The 17,315-nt window shown below is 41.2% G+C and overlaps 1 protein-coding gene across 2 annotated transcripts; it reads right to left on the bottom strand.

Annotated features, from left to right (window-relative positions):
• Nucleotides 1-5,926: 5,926 nt before the first annotated feature.
• On the bottom strand, nucleotides 5,927-17,251 carry ZDHHC6 (zinc finger DHHC-type palmitoyltransferase 6). 2 transcript variants are annotated; one of them, XM_052799578.1, is made up of 10 exons: nucleotides 16,549-17,003; nucleotides 15,103-15,194; nucleotides 12,727-12,886; nucleotides 11,517-11,678; nucleotides 10,845-10,898; nucleotides 9,399-9,566; nucleotides 9,033-9,074; nucleotides 8,479-8,624; nucleotides 8,347-8,390; nucleotides 5,927-6,507 (listed from the first exon to the last, which is right to left on the bottom strand). In XM_052799578.1, the coding sequence occupies exons 1-10, from the start codon at nucleotides 16,795-16,797 to the stop codon at nucleotides 6,404-6,406; spliced, it is 1,221 nt and encodes a 406-aa protein (XP_052655538.1). In that variant the 5' UTR covers nucleotides 16,798-17,003; the 3' UTR covers nucleotides 5,927-6,403. The 2 variants fall into 2 exon arrangements, with proteins under 2 accessions (XP_052655538.1, XP_052655539.1); XM_052799579.1 differs by lacking the exon at nucleotides 5,927-6,507 and adding an exon at nucleotides 6,514-7,621 and having other exon boundaries at nucleotides 16,549-17,251.
• Between the last annotated feature and the right edge of the window lie 64 nt (nucleotides 17,252-17,315).

Consider the following 17,315-nt stretch of genomic DNA (forward strand, 5'->3'; position numbering starts at 1 on the left):
GAACCAGAGGGAAGAAGAAATGTATACTAAAACTGGGTTCTGATGAGCAACTCAGTTGGGGGCAGTAAATCTAGTGCAACTAAGTTCTGTATAAACTTGAGGCTGAATCCTGTGATGCTACCTGCTGCAGTGCCCCAAAGGTACGTGGTTTATTGTATCAACAAGTGAAACTTCCCTACAGAGATCTGCTTGGATGTTGAAGCCCAGCACTCTGTGGAGGGCTCTTCAACTAGCAGAGTTCAGATACCAATCACAGTGCTTCATTCAGCTTAAAGAGATCTCCTACTTGTGAACTGAGTAGAGAATGCCTACTTTTCTGTGTCACGTCTCAAAAAGTAGTAATTTTGTATGTGTCACTCTCTAATACAGTAGAGATGCTTTCTCTTTTGGAAGAGGAAAAACACCTCAATCTCTGAACTTGGTTTGCTCTTAATAGCAATTAAGCCTCTTCTCACAGTGGCAAACTACAGTGCTTTAGATTTTTCATGTCTGTGGCACCTGCTAATAGGTGTTACAAAGACAGAATTGAATGGGTAATGGCACTGTCTGAACAATAAAACATACATAGCAATTCAAGTATAAATTGGTCTGAAACTGGTCTCTTGGGTGCTGCTTCTGCCATATGAACTGCTTCCACGATATAGATCTGAAGTGAAAACAGGAGTACTTTAGGCATGCTTGCATTGAAATGGTGCAAAAATTATTTCAGGCACTGGAGAAAGCTACAGCTGGCTTTAAGTACTGTTAGTGAACAAAGATCTGAGGTAAGGATTGGCTATAGTTACAATGAAGTTCAATTCTCCACGACTTTTTTTCCCATGATAGAGACTGGCACAAAAATAATGTCCACTCTTCTCTACTTCCTTTAAAAAGCTTTCATCTAGTAGCTGTCCATTATGAAGTGATCCATTTGGTCTGCACTATAGAGGTGTATACATGCTGAATAATGAGGTATCATAGAATGGTTTGGGTTGTAAGGGACCTTAAAGATCACCTAGTTCCAACCCCCCCTGCCATGGGCAGGTACACCTTCCGCTAGACCAGATTTCTCAAAGCCCCATCCAGCCTGGCCTTGAACACTGCCAGGGATGGGGCATCCACAACTTCTCTGGGCAACCTGTTCCAGTGCCTCACCACCCTCAGAGTAAAGAATTTCTTCCTTACATCTAATCTAAATCTGCCCTTTTTCAGTTTAAAACCGTTACCCCTCATCCTATCACTACACTCCCTGATAAAGAGTCCCTCCCCATCTTTCCTGTAGCCCCCCTTTAGGTACTGGAAGGCTGCTGTAAGGTGTCCCCAGAGCCTTCTCTTCTCCAGGCTGAACAACCTCAACTCTCTCAGCCTGTCCTCATAAGGAAGGTGCTCCAGCCCGATCATCTTTGTGGCCCTCCTCTGGACCTGCTCGAGCAGGTCTATGTCTTTCTTACGCTCGGGGCCCCAGAGCTGAATCCAGTACTCCAGGTGGGGTCTCATGAGAGCGGAGTAGAGGGGGAGAATCACCTCCCTTGACCTGCTAGCCACACTTCTTTTGATGCAGCCCAGAATGTGATTGGCTTTCTGGGCTGCAAGCACACACTGCTGGCTCATATTCAGTTTTTCATCCACTAATACCTGCAAGTCCTTCTCCTCAGGGCTGCTCTCAACCCATTCTCCACCCAGCCTGTATTTGTGCTTGGGACTGCCCCGACCCATGTGCAGGACCTTGCACTTGGCCTTGTTGAACTTCATGACGTTCGCACGGGCCCACTTCTCAAGGCTGTCAAGGTCCCTCTGGATGGCATCCCTTCCCTCCAGTGCGTCGACCACGCCACACAGCTCGGTGTCATTGGCAAACTTGCCGAGGGCGCACTCAATCCCACTGTCCATGTTGCTGACAAAGATGTTAAACCGTGCTGGTCCCAATACCGAGCCCTGAGGAACACCAATCATGGGTCTCCACTGAGACATCGAGCCATTGACAACAACTCTTTCTTTGAGCATGACCATCCAGCTAATTCCTTATCCACTGAGTGGTCCATCTGTCTAATCCATGTCTCTCCAATTTAGAGACAAGAACCATGACTAATAAAGATATGATTCACATAAGGTAGATATTTAATATGAATGTTGATGATATAGCTTCCTTTTACTTAACAAATTGGAAACAATCATATGTGCTGCATCAGGGATTAGATTGCCTGATTTTGGCTCTCCAAATCACATAAGAATTGTATACCAACATACAATTTAAGTGTATTTTCTTTCCATCTCTATGAAACAACCCCTGCGCCTGCAACAATAATTACTGGTTAGTCTCTTCTGTTCCTGATCCAGAAAGGAAGTGTTCAGAGGGAAATACTGACTCTTAATTCATCATTTGGCTTTAATGAGGTTCTTTTCAATCAATGCTCTCAAGACAGCTCTAGAATCATTCTCTAATGTCGTAGCTAGGCAACTCAGTTGTACAAACTAAATAACGTGCAAATTACTGGCTTCCTAGCATGGGAAGTTCTCTTTTCTCCTCCTGATCACCACTTTGCATTTGAAAAACTAACTATATGGGAGATGCTTAAACTCTAGGACAAACTTGTATTTACTCAACTCTTAAGAGATCTGGATTAAAATCGGAAGCCTCCTGGTTAATACTACTGAGGAGAGAACTCTTTCATCGATTTCTTTTACTGTTGGCAATCACCTCAAAGTTACCAGGTATGAGAATACCAAGAACAGTCATTTGCAGCCTGTTGTATGTGGTAATCTAGCCCCTTCCTCATTAAGAACTGAGACACCTGGCACAGTCAGTAGCTTTATTCTGCAAAGGAGAGTCTCTTCGGATTGGAGTCCAAAGCAAGGGCAGATGAGTAGAAAGCAAAACTTTCATTGCTTTGGTGGTTGAACAGGCTGCCTGAGATGTCCATTTACTGTGGCCAGTATTGTTTGGTTTTATGACAGATTCCATTTCTGGTTTGGTGCAAAAACTGCCTGAACTAACGTAGGTAGCTATTTCTTATTAGCCTATTTCATTGTTTTCCTTTAAATAGCAGGGCAGGGTTCCTCTTCAGTATGCAGTCACCCTTACTTTCCATCATACTAGAGCCTGCGCTAGGTGTCATGGACTGATTCCGGGAACTCTGTCAGTATGTTTCAAACGAATTGTCTCGAAAAGGAGTTGACTGCAGACAGAGATGGGTTCCGCGGAGGCGGGACAGTGCCTCTTCCTGCATTAGTCTCCCTACAACCACAAAAGGTTTGCGCCTGCGCCGGTATGAGACTACACTCGGACCCTAAACAAGACAACAACGCAAGTACCGCAGACCCATTCCTGGAACTCTTTGAGAACTTTCTAGATGAACAACTGCACGTGCTCAATAATAATACTCCTTTGGGAGGGACACTGATAACCAGAGACTACATAAGACGAAAAGCGACTCTGGGCAGCGCACATGCCCTCTACGGACTACATCTGAAACCGGACCTGCGAGATGTCACTGGATCTTAGGGTGGTGATCTCTCTCTCTCTCTCTTCTTCTCCTTTCTATCTTGCTCTTCCTTCTCTTTGCAGCACTTTATCTTGCTCTTCCTTTTCTTCGCCACATCTACCTCACTTCATATACATAGTTTGATATTGTAGTCATTTGAATAGTTCATCCATAGAGTTAAAGTTTGATGTTGAATCATTTTATAAAGTCAGATAAACTTCTCCCCTCCCCTTTCCCTTTGGTTCCCTGACTCACCTGGCAGACAGCAATATCTAGAGTTTTCACACATATGTATATGCTTTGCTAGTGTTTTAGCTCAATAAACAATTTAATTGGTCATTTGGCATCGCTTCGCCTTAATTCACTCTGAGAGGATTTTGAGCTTTACACGACCTCCCACACTACCCAGGGTAGCTTGCTGATTGGGTCATGACACTAGGCTAGTGTGGCATCGCACATCCAGACTTGCTGTTAGATGATGGAAAGGATGCAAAGCTCAAAATTTTAAATAAAGAGAGCAATTCTTCCCTCAGGGAAAAGCAAGAGATAGTTTAATAGAGCTAACTGCTGTATGAAAAAGACACTTGCTTTTTAGCTCCCCCAGATTCGGCTTTTCTAGGGATTTGAACCTAAAAGAAAATCAACTAATTCACTGATGAGTTGCTGCAGAACAGCTATGTCAAATCTATACCTGCTCCTTTCCTTAATAAACAAAGGTCTTCCTCAAGCAAAAAGCAGGGAGTGGGGAATGAGGAAGAAAAAAAAGGTAGAATGGGATGGTAGAAAGAAAGGAAAAGAAAATCTACTAGTATTAAGAATCAGAGTTCCTTACAGGTGGTTTGTCTTTAAACTTCATGCTCTGATACAGTTGTTTTCAGCAATGGTAAGACAGCTTGTATTTTCTTTGCTGCAGAATCTCTAAACGCCTTTAGGAGGTATGCATGGTGTTTTGGCTGGTTGTTCGTAGGCAAGCACTACTGAGTGAAGGTGTTGTAACAGTAAATAGAAACACCAGTTACCTGTGCTACAAAAGGGAAGAGGTGGGACCGAAGTTACAGCTACAAGGAAAAAAGATGAAAGCATTAAAAAAAATCCCACCGAACATAGAGTCCATTTCAGATTGTAAGCGTGCTTCTGAAGCAGAGCTCCTGGGCACACTGTAGTTCAGCATGCATTGATATTGGTGTGCAAAATTCTGCTTGGATTGAAAGGTTGAAATAGAGTTGAAGATGCTCTTCAACCACTAGAAGATATCCAGTCCCCTATAAACAGGCCACAGCTTAAATAAATTCCCCTCCTAATAGCTAACAATCAACTGTGGTCATTAGTGCTGTTAATCTGTTCCTATTACACTGCTAATTGCTGCCTACTAATATAGATAGCAGCTACTTAATCATTTCAAAGTCAAGAAAAACAGGTCCTTAGCTGCCAGCTTCCTCAGCTGGAAGACAAGCTTATTTTTGTAATCTTTGTTTGGTTCTAGACTCCAGACACTGAACAGAAACTACTGCAGTTGAGACTAAGAATATTCCATGCAGTTTGGAGGTTTTCATATTAATTTCTGCTTGTATTCCAAAACAGCTACATCCTGCTGAGTTATGGCCTTTCAGCTCTTACTAGCAGGGAAACTAGGAATATGATATCCTCCCATACCTCTAATTAAGCCTGCTTCTAGAAAATAAGTGCTTTGATTTCAAGAAGGGCAAAGCACCTGCTTGCCAGCTACTGAAACTGAACACTAACTTACCATTGCCACAGCTCAGAACAGCCTAGGATTTAGGATTATGGCTCACCATCAGCACTAACACACAGCAGGCTGGAGGCAACAAAAACCTGGAGATAGAGTCCGAGCAGGAGCATACAGGAGTAATGCTAGTTTGTCTGTATGTAGTTATTTCTATATACACTTAATATTGTTTAAGAAACACTCATCTACCTGAGACAACTCATGCAGGAGAAGGTAAACCAGGTGTTACTTTAAAACAGTAACTTGCAAAAACTCTCAACATTTGACATGCAACTAGACTAACTATGAGAGAACAAAACCACCTGCTACATTTAGGATACATTTAGGAAGACTTCACCTGGTACAGGTTACTCCATTTTAAGGTCTTCCTTCCAATAATCCATACCAGATGCTAAATAAAAATGCTTTAGGAAAGGTGTTAATCACAGTAGCAACTAGGCTTACAAAGATTTTTGTTCTTGGCACTACTGCTTTCTTTCACTCTAAGATGGATCAAGAACTCCATTTTTTTGGTACATGCTCAGATTTCAGAGGGAGCAGATACAGCTGGCTATACTTTTTTGCCATTAAAAGCACAGAATATTCTTGTAGCAAGAGCTGAAGTCTCTCTAACCTTGAAAAACAACTTATAACAGTGAAATCTTTACTCTCCCGTCAGTTCACATTCCCATGCCTACAAACTAGTTCTTGTACATCTAAGAACAATTAAATCCACAAGTGAATATGAATGTATCATTTATTTGAGATGGACAATTCACATCATTAAAAGTCACAGGTAACAAATTTTATCTTGAATTTGAATCAGATGTTTATTTTAGTTTTCAGGGGCAGCTTCAGAGAAAGTAAAATACAAAAGATAAGCATCACGCATCACAATCAGATGCGGTTGAGGAAAAAAGCTAAAATATGAACCCTCAGAATGCAATTTAAACAGCAAAAAGAAAAAAAACCTGACTTGGGATGAGAAAGATGCATCTTGAAGGCAATCCATTGAATGGCTTCTTCAATTATTTATTGTTTAAAAAGTATGCAAACCATGGCACAGGCATATCCAACCCTTTCAGCCGCGAGGAAAAAAAACCCTTGTCCTAACATATTCATTGCATAAGTCTAAAGTAATACACAGAAAATTTCAAGTAAAAAGGATTGTGGTCTGAAGTAAAAATTCCATTTCTTATTAAAAAAAATGAGAAGGCTATCTGTTTTTCTTCTCTCCATCCACTGGTTGATCCGTTTCAGAGTCATATTGGCATTTTTCCACACATTTCCTAGGGAACCAGCCTCGTTCTCTTATTCCACCTTAAGACATGAAAAGTTGCATTAACTTGGAGCAACACATGAACCACTATAGAGGAAAAACACAGGACTGGAAGAGACATCAAGAGGTTACCTAGGTTATTTTCTTCTCCAAGGTGGGAGATCCAAGTCATTCCTAACATCATTGCCTGGGGATGCATGGATTCTCTCCCACTGCCTAAAATGTTTTCAGAGATCTCCAAAGTTTTCCAGTGCTCTACCCTCCTTACTCCGAGAAAATCTTTCCTAATACCTATCTGAATCTTTCTGTCTAGAATTCAAGTTCACAACTCCTCTTTCTACACACCAGGGACACAGGAAGCAGCCGACAACCTTCTCTACAACTGACTTGCACACAGCTGATGACTATTTGCACATACCCAGGCTTTCTCCCATCTCCTATTCCTCTCCAGGCATGCCATCCCAATTCTTTAGGCCTTCCCTTGTAAGTCACATTTTCTAGTACTCTGATTATTTTCATTGTTTTCCTCTCAACCCTTTACACCTGATCTTCCTCTTTCTTGAGATGCAGTAACTCCTGTTACTTGTGGCAGTATTTCAGCTGAGTCTCTGCCAATGTTGAGCACGATGGAATGATTACTTCATGCATCTGGGAAGCTATATGCTTTTATCTTTTTTGCAAGTGTTGACTCATCTTAAGATTATGATTGACTCTGTTTTCCTCAGAAGAACTGCTACTTAACCATTAATTTTTCCATCTTGTTATAGTGCAGCTTGTTATTCCTGCCTATTTATAGCATTTTGCTATACGTTCCTAACAAATCTCATCACGTTTTTGAAGCCTAGTTCTCCAAAATGCCAATAATAGTTTGAATTCTAATCCAGCCTCTCAGTATACACCAAGTTCCCCACCCAGACCACATTTCACCTGATTTAAAAAAACCACATTCAATATAGCACAGATCTCTCCTGCTAATCTTCATAAGAAGCAATGCAATACAAAGTATTACCATGCTCATTTCAATGACTCATTTGGGTTTGATGTTTGAAGGAGTTCATTGGAGTAAGCTGCCAAAGTACTTTTAAGCCCATGAAGGTTTCAGACCTCCCATGAAAAGCATGGACACCTTCAATGTAGTGACTGTCGGCTGCCTCTCTTTTGCCAACACGGAATGTACAAGCAATGAATTAACAATTGTTTGGAAGAGACAACAGAATCTAACGTACCCTCTGGCAGGTAAAATTTTAGCTCAGTCCTAAGCAGGACGGCTAAACTAAAAAAAAAAAAAAAGTAAAAATTTCAATGCAGGTGGCTGTGATGTTGTCTCTCTGCAGACCAGCAGGAGTCTTTAACATCTTTGATAGCCATAGTTGTTAGTTTCGTAAATGCATGTCAAAGTCCTTGGATTTGATCCCAAGCCAAAGACATAACGTCTCCTTGTTTTTAAGATGTACAAAGAGTAATCCCAGGTCTTACACGTACATAGGGTGTTTAGGTAGGAAATCTGAATGTGTTTAGGAAAGACCGCTATTTAAATATCAAAAAAAGAAATCATCATTAACCTCTGTAGAGTCTAAAAGTCTACCTTTTCCTTAGAATATGAAGAAGTGTCCCCCTTCCCACTCAATCTTTGATAAACTACTAGATGAGTGATCTTTCAGTCTGACAGATTCATTTAATGTTTATCAAAACTGGCAAGTCTACCAGAGGTAAAGAGTAAAAACTGTGGATGTGGTTTTAGAGGGGAGAGAAGCTAATGCCAATAAGGTCAGTCATTATACATTTTGAGAACTGAACATGTAATATTGTCCACATTTCTAGACAGCTATAAAAATGATTTTTAATTTTCAACAGAAAAAGTGAAAATAACTGCTTCATACCATCAGCAGCTGAGTCGAGAATCTTCTCACCGTACATCCAGTGTCTGGGGAAGAAAGCATAATAGGTAATTAGATGCCAAAACTCATCTCAATATTTCTTTTAACCAAACATAAAGGTGTGGAGCCACTAACTTTAAGCCTCTTGTGGCTAAAATCAGATCCCCTTTACTCAGTGCAATTCTAGGTTCTTCAGTGCATGGTGTTGTGAAGAATGTTTTAACACCTTTAGTCACAGGGCAGCAGACACCACTGTAATCTTCTACTGCTCGATACCGCACCTACAAATTTGAACACGACACGGCAATATATTATTGTAAGGAGTTACGGCCTTGCTGACAGTTTCATACCAAAAAAAAAAAAAAATCAATTCAAGCATACTGTTAGATTTGAGCATAATGACAACAGCCGTCAAAGGGACTCTAAATTCTAAATTAACTGCTTAACAATGAAGCACAGTCATCTTTATTATCACGTTTCTTACCATCTGGAAACTAAGGAGCAAATGCAAAGAAAGCTAAATACTAAGTTTAATTAAGCAGATGTTGCAGCACACTGTGTGGAAACACAAAGTCTTTATTTAATTGCTAAGTTTAAAAATCAAGAAAAGAAATAGTCTCAGCAATTACTTACATTTATTTATACTGATATTTCAAAGTAATTTCAGACCAAACTTCACAAATACTTACGCTTCTTACTCGCTTGTCTGCTTTCTGTTTCAGTTGCTCTATCTATAAATGATTACAAATAGAAATTTAGGCAGTGTTCAGTTTAAAAGGACTTGTGTATTCAACACAAAATGAAGTCAGGTATTGAAATCATTCAACAAACACAGGAAATATTATTAGCATTTAAAAGCACTCACAAAAGCGTAACCTTTTGTCTATCAAAAATGGGAGAACATTCGACAGAACTCCTGTTTCTTAAGTATACGTATTACTAGTCAGTCTATTTTAGTTATTTAAAAAGCTGGTATATTACTGCAAAGGAAAGCAGGCAGCAGACAATTGGCTAGTGGGTAGGATTAACTTGAGATATCATTGCAGATCAATTACCGTCAAAGTGTATTGATGACAGCCATCTCTTACTGGCCAATCCAGGCCATCTCCCTCAGGAATCCCAGACCATGTAAACACTTGCTTGAAGTTCTTCCATTTACTTCCCATATCATATGGAAAAACAAAGGTCTCGCCCGTTTGGTAGTACTGGATTCTGTCTTTGGCCTGGAAAATAATTAAGAAAGTCAATAATTAAGAGAGTCAACTGGCTGCACTGATTAATCCACCCCATGCTCTGATTTTATTTTATGGCTTTTTTTAAGGGCTGATGCCTGACTATTTCTCAGTCACATACAACGACTTCCACAGCTCAGGATTCTTTGATTAATGATCATGACCATAATTCAACATTGGTAGTGTCTATTCCACCTCTACAAATTGCATATACAAGCATGCTCTGAATCTCCCACATTCTGCAGTCATGAACTTCTCATTCTTTCAGTAATAATGACATCTAGTGGAGCAGCCACAGAAGTTTGTTCTCTTTGTTGCAATACTGTTGTTTTTATTAAACACCTACATATTACAGTCTGTGTTCAGAAGGGACATATTAGCAGCCCGTGTTTTATGTAAAAATTTTAACAGATTATTCCAAATTCTACTCTACAGCTTTAACAGGGTTTTCTCTCATTTATGTTCCATTTTCCTATTATTCAAAGCTCTAACAGGACTAGGATCCAGCTAAGCTAAATTCTGTGCAAGGAGAAGGCATTACAATACTTAGGTACTAATACATAGTCAAGATCCTCATGCTAATTTTGACACAGAATAAAAGACAGACAATATAATAATGAAATGTTTGTGGACTTAGACAAAATAACCTGGTAGCACTGAACTAGTTTCTAAACACGGAGGCAGTTTTGCTTCCTCTAAACTTAACTTCTGCTGCTTGGCTATATTTCTTCTGAAAAATCTTGTGAAAACCTCTATAAAGATATGGAAATCAAAGAGAAATTTAAAAGAAGACTAGGTATCTCACTATTTTCTAGTACTTCTTCAAAATCAAGGAAAATCCTCCCAAGTTTAATCAGAGAAGTAGGAAATGAGGAAAATCATGAGCCAAAACATGCCACCTAGAATGGGTAGGGGAAGTGGACAATTAAAGACGCAGCCAGGCATAACAAGAAGCAAAGGCAACTCAAGTTTCAGATGAAAACACCCACATATTCCAAGCAGATAAGCAAAGTCTCTTATAAAGCAAGTATTTTTCTATGTTCACACCAATTCTCCCAAACAAAAAAGAAAAGAAAAATCTATGCAGTTAAATGATTTCTCATCTATTCCAGTGAATTTCAGAGATAGTAAGGGAAAAGCTGGTTGTAGGTGTTAAGTCAGCAGTGAATTGAAATGACACCTTTGGTTTAAATCCAGAGAGGTGAAACAAGAAATTGATAAATAAACTTTGTAACAATACAGTAAAAAAATATTGTAATAAAAGCTTACCTTTTCTTCAATCCAGGACTCGATTGAAGTTTTATTTGTCAAAATGACTTTCATCTAAAGTAAAAGTGTTAGGTGAAATTAGCATTGATTTTCTGCAGAAATGCATCAGCTAGACAAAAAACCCCTTCATTTAACAAACTAAATTTGCTTTAAAGAATAAAGCAACTTTTATAGGCTTAATTGAAACTTATAAAACATTCAAAATTAAGATTCAGCATAAATACATGCTAATGCTATCCTCTAGAATTACACACTTAGGCAGTATCACACAGTATTTCATTTTATGCTTGAAATGAGTATTTTTGTTTCCTTCCAAAGATCTCAAACATTTGAAGTAATGTATCAGGCATGTTTATATCTGTTTTCAGAGATAGAGGCATGTACTCCTGAAATACCAAGTCTTTTGCCTTTTCCAGAAAGTTTATAAAGCCCATCTTGCGTTTTCTTAGTTCATTAGATTTTCACCTCCAAGTTCTCCCATGAAAAATAATTACAAAAGAATTGTGGTAACAACAGAGGAGCTGGGAAAAAGCAACACAGAACCCTGGAAAAGTTACACAGCAACATTAGCTCTAAAAAACTGCTCCTGTTTCAATCCTGAATTCTGGTTCTGCTCCACAACCAGGCAAAACGTGCAGCTTTTAACTTCTTTAAGAGAAGCCATAAACTTACCTGGATAATAAACAGCATACCAACAGCAATAGTTGTTCCTAATGCCAGTCCTAAGGCAAATAAAGATGCAGCAAATGCAGACAATCCAAAGGGAATAATGGGTCGAGGGTCTCTTTTGGCTGCACTCATGTCAATCTTTACAGAACTCCACCCAAAAGATATCTGCAAAAGGAAAATATCATTCAGCTCTAGAACATTCCAACTGCTGAAACAAAACAAGTTACCAATAAGAAATCTGGCTCTGAAGGTAAGCGTCCAACTTCTGACAGGTTTATAATGCAAGTGGAGTAATAAAAAAAAAAGTATTCAAAAGACTTTTCAGAAATACATTCTTTGCTAGATGTAGGCTTTATCTAGATGGAAAGCTAAACCAAAATTGCCATCTTACAAGCTCCAGGAGTTAGGCCCAAAATTAGCAAAAAAAAATCTGGACTCTGGCACATTAACAAAAATGACAGAAAATGTTTGCATAGCACAGTACCCGTTTTCAATGGAAACGCTACAGGTTTTCCTCTGAAAGATTTAGCATATAGCAGTTCTCAACATTATTGCTCTGCAAATACAACACGCAGCCTTCAACTGTTACACTCAGTTGATGTTTTCTAGCTCTTCACTGCAACCACAAAGGCTGAAATCAAAGCTTGTAATTTTAACCATGGATCTGAGATAATGTGTTTCAGAACAAGCTTTGCTCATTGTTGCTGCAGTTAAATTTTTCCATTTAAAAACAAATCCAATATAATTTATTTTTAGTTCCAAAAATAACGTACTTTTTTTTTCCTTGAAGAATTGGATACAATTCTAAAAAAGTGGCAAGCAAAAGAAAATAAATCGCATCTAACTTGTGTGTTGGAAATAAATTGCAGCTAGTTTCTGTGCCAGCCAAAACACAGCCTGTCTCTCTCTATATAAAGTGCTCCTCAGAAACTGTCTTCAGTCAATGCAAAGCTGTAGGAAACTCCCAGTGATTATGACAAGCAACAGGAAAAAAAAAAACCAGAAAGAAAATAGAAACAACTTTCTCTGAATTCTCCTCCAATTAATGAACATACTTCTCACAGGTGGAGAGCAGAACTGAGAGTACATGTTGAAAGAATAATAAGGAATTCCACATGCTGCTTCTCAGGAAACCAAATTGTCTCATTCTTCTAGAGATAAATTACCCATCTGACTTAAATAATATTTTAAGCATTTAATTATGTTTTCTTACTCTGTTGTAAAGCTGAGTGTACATAGTCATAACAAATATGAAAGAAGCGTGAATGCATCCCAGTGGAGCTAAGAGGAGAAATAGAGTGAAAGATGCGTGATTCTGGTATCCACAACAGTTGTTGATCCAAGGACAATGGTGATCCATCTTCATGACACATCTGTGAATAATAAATATTGGTTAATATAAAGGACATATATGATATTTTTCAAAAAGCTCCAAGAAAAGGACAGCTAACTTTCTACTACTCATACTCAGCCTCCATTCATTCATGTAAACCCACCAATTTCTGACAGATCAACACAGTAGTTTCTTTTTTTGTTGCTATTCAGAATGGTATTTCATGTCGTAGAGTGAAAGAAAACAAAACAAAAAGCGCTCCCAGGTCCTATCCTCCCTAATTATCCCTCCCCTTCTTTACTCAAACTTGCTAGTTGCTAATAAACACCATATTCCAGAACTAGGAGACAGAGGCCTAGAATAGGACTTGCAAGAACTAGCAACACAATAATTAAGCACTAATATTATTGCCAATTTTTTTAAATAAGCACACCAGGAAAATAAAGGAAATACCAAATCCCCTGTGAACTACTTGCAGAAAGGACATATAAAGACACACAGACAGAAATGTGTCAATGCCTTTCTTTTCAGTAGTAGACCCTCTGAAAGTTTCATCAACGGCTATGTACTGACCTCACACCACTGTAAGTCCTTTTCAAAAATCTATTTAAGAAGTGTAAACACCCTAGAGACACACTTGTATTCAATATAAAGCTGGTTATTTTGGTGTAGCTTACAGGTGCAAAAACCCACCTGATAAAAGATTTGTCCACATCCCAAATTGCACTGATTTAACTCAATGGGTGTAAAAGTCACTAATTATAATGTTGCAATTCATCTGCACCAAACGTAAGTGATAAATAAAGGACTGATTTGCACAAATATCCAGCTCCTCTGAAAATAAAAGTTAATTGTTTTGGAACTACTGACCTCATTATTTTTTTAAGCTAGTCCATTCCCAATAGGAAGTTCAGTTTCTCCCTTTTAAAGAATTAATTATTCTTCATTAGCACATGCTCAACTACCACTACACAAGTTCCTGAACGTGTAATCATAATTATAAGCACAAGTGTTTCCCTAGATCTTAGCTAGAAAACTCACCCCACTGAGGTGGGCCACAAGAAGTGACTCCATTCACACACTGAAACTTGCCCCAGCATAGAAGACTTTCAGTGATGCTTTAAGTTACCTACTTTGTTGCAACAGGCTAGAAATACCTGTGGAATTAGTTACTTTGGCCAGAGTAGAGGGGGCAGAAAATTCTTAAAGCGTATCAGCAAAATGATTTGGAGAATGTGCTACAGTTTCTTCAGTTTCATTTGACAAAAGATAAATTATTTAAAGAACTTTCTTTTGCAAAGACAATCAGAACCTACTGCCATTTTCTACTAAGTCCTCAGTGTAAAGATTGTCACTCAAGGAAAAGAGTCTAATTTTAAATCTCAGGATGATGCAGCCAAATTACGGCACTGCTCTACAGTTTCAGTCTCCAATTCCTCAAAGCACACTGACTGCGCATGGTGTGTTTATAGAAATAACAAATGAATCCAATGTGTTGCAATATCCTTTTACCGCATTCTCTAACAGTCCTTCAGAGGAGGACCTGCCCAGTAAACTGAAGATAAACGCAACTACAGCCTGGACTGCAGACAGCAGACAAATTGAAGTGGCTTGCGTTTTTCAAGCTGCACTAAATTCCAGTGCAGCTATTTATAATAAAAGCATCCTTTACCTCAGAACAAGTCTGTTGGAAGACTAACACATAACAAGGCACAAGGCACAAACTTTTTAAGTTGACCCCAAAGGCTTATTAGTTCACTTAACATGCAGACTCCCTTCCGGCAAAAGCCTTTAGTGAAGAATAAAGAACAGTCCAAAATTTCCACTCAAATCAACATTTAACTCCCATTTGGAAAGATGACAAAATAGGCTTTTCTACTCCCTGAGCAGGTGAACATTTGGACTCAGAACTTACAAAGGACTGAAAGATTTTTAGGTATTTACACAGGCTCACTTCCCTGAAACAGTACTGCAATGTTTTGTCAAAACTGTCAAGAAGTTCTTAAGAGGAACTGATTTCAAGCTAAAAAGAAAATGTTAAAGACAGATTTATTTATTAAACTAAAACACAGTAAACCCATATAGAAATCACATAACTAGAAAGTGCAAATATTTGAAACAGGTATAGCGTTCATATGGAAGTCTTTTAAAAATGCACAATACAAGACGTGGAAGAACAAATCATATTAATAGCTCATCACTAGATTTGAAGCTGCTTTAATATGGACATAAAACAATTTTAAAGAAAGACAGTACCTGTTACACTTCCGACAGTGGTGTGAACGTGGTGCCTTATAAGATTGACACACTTTACAGTATTGGAGATACATGCAATCCTGAGATTTTTCCTTTAGACAGAAGAATAGGTGTGTTAGACATATACACAATTTACTGGCAATACATATCTTGGCATTTTCCTAACCTAAGCATCTTTGCTTTCTTCTGACAGGGTGTGTTTCATAACCCAACCCTACTTAATGGTAGGTGGCGAGGAGAGAAAAAACCAAAATGAAATAATCTCTTGGCTATCAACACAGCCATCTCCCACTGCTGAAAGTGCTGGTTGCTACAAGAAGTAAATACTTCTTCCATCAGCAAGAGTGACTGTACAAGCAGGGTTTCCTAGCAAAGTTCTGAGGGTAAAAAACAGCATGAGGCCTTCATAATTTTTAAAAAACGCTCGTGCACCTTGTCTCTCCATTTTATACCATGAGCCAACCTAGGCTTACTACTAAGATACAGTACAGGTAAGCATGAATGTTCAGCTAGCTCGTGTTAGCCACCCTCTCTCTTACACACACACATTTGCCAACTACAGCAAGATGAGAGACTTGTAGATAACAAGTAGTAATATTGGCCCAAATCCTCTGTTCACAAAGTGGAATACCCAGTTGTCCTGCTTGGAGTACCTCAGGATCCTCTTCTCACTAGACTTTGTCCTGAGAAATATTCCACAAGTAGAAATGTAATTATTACTAATCTTTATGTCATGCCACTGGAACACAAACTCTTGCCAGCTGTCTTGACATACGGAACCTGCATCATTCGGGTCCTTGAGTACTACTCTTGCAAAAGATTACTGAAGCAAAGGAAATACAAATTTCTACCTTGACTTATAATACTGTGCTGAACATAAGATAAGCACGTAATTTTCTGGCTTACATAAAAAAAAAAAATTGCTAAACGAAGTTCTTCTGATGCTTATTACTAGCAGCAAAGCTGTCAATACAACAGGGTCTGCATGAGCGCGCAGGTAACCTTGAAGTTCTGGCTCCCGGCTAACAGGACTTGTTTCCTGTCGTTTTGCTTTGAGAAGCACCTGTAAAACGTACCGGCTGCTGCCAACAAAGCAGCGCGGCCGTTCAGCCCCAGGCCACCGTAACGGACAGAACAGGGAAGGGACGGAGTGAGCTGGAGCATACTGGAAACGCTGGAAGCAGCAGCGAAGCGGGAGAGAGGCAGAAAGCGAAGACGTCGAAGCAAGATAAGGAGGAAGGAGCGGCCTGAGGGGCCGGCTGCCTCCTTCGGGGAGAAAGGGGTAATGGTGGCAGCGGAAGATAAGCGATGTCTGCGGTCTTCCCGATCCCTGCACCCCCTCCTTCCACAGCGGCCGGCCCCGGCACAAGGGCAGGCCCGCCCGCCGCCCCCCCCCGCCCCGCCGAGCCCGGCCCGGGGACGAGGCCATCGCCATCCAGCGCTTACCGGCGTCCACCCCAGAGGGACGTACCCCGGGCCGACAAACATGGCGCTGAAGTAGTTGTAGAGGATCATGACGGTCCAGTTGAGGAGCATGATGAAGTTGACGCTTCCCCCGGCGGTGTCCAGGGGCCAGTACCACAGCGCGGCGTCCGCCATGGCGGTGGCGGAGCACACGGCCACCACGGCCAGGGCCACCAGCGGCCCCCAGTGGCACAGCCGCCGCGCCCGCCGCAGCCCCCCCGGCCCGCCCATGGCCGCTACCGCCGCCCGCCCGCTGCCGCCCCTCCGCCGCCGCCGCCGCCGCTGCCGCCGCTGCGCATGGCTCCCGCCGCGCTCAGCCCCGCGCCGTCCCGCCGGCTGCCGAGGCAGAGGCAGCGCCGTGAGGAAGGGGAAGAGGAAGGGGAAGGGGAAGGGGAGGCGCCGGGGCCCGCCGGCCCGGGAGGCGGGGGGAGCGGAGCCCGCCCTCGCCTCCGCCCGCCGGCGCCTCCGGCTCAGCCAGCCGCCGCCCCCCCGCTTCCCCCGGCGGTCCGTTGGCAATAGGGTCCCGCCGGGAAACAGCGTCCCGCCGGTGGTGCCGCAGCCGCGTTCCTCCGCCCCCGCTCCCCCCGAAGGAGCGAGGCTACCAGGCGGGGCGCTGCGGGGTCCCGGGTTGCAGGGCGTGAGCGGGCCGCCGCCGCCTCCTCCTCCGGGCCCGGGGCTGCAGTTCGAGTCCCCAAGCGAAGAGCGGCAAGGGGCGGCAGCGGGGAGCGGGGCCGTGCTGTTTAAAAGCA

This window comes from Harpia harpyja, chromosome 10 (assembly GCF_026419915.1).
Source record: "Harpia harpyja isolate bHarHar1 chromosome 10, bHarHar1 primary haplotype, whole genome shotgun sequence".
Taxonomy (NCBI): Eukaryota; Metazoa; Chordata; class Aves; order Accipitriformes; family Accipitridae; genus Harpia; species Harpia harpyja.

Coding starts and splice junctions, on each gene's coding strand:
- ZDHHC6 (XM_052799578.1), bottom strand. CDS start 16,797: ATGGGCGGGCCGGGGGGGCTGCGGCGGGCGCGGCGGCTGTGCCACTGG. Junction 9,567..10,844: donor AGTCCTGGATTGAAGAAAAG/GTAAGCTTTTAT, acceptor ATTATTTTCCAG/GCCAAAGACAGAATCCAGTA. Junction 6,508..8,346: donor TCTCGACTCAGCTGCTGATG/GTATGAAGCAGT, acceptor TCATGTCTTAAG/GTGGAATAAGAGAACGAGGC.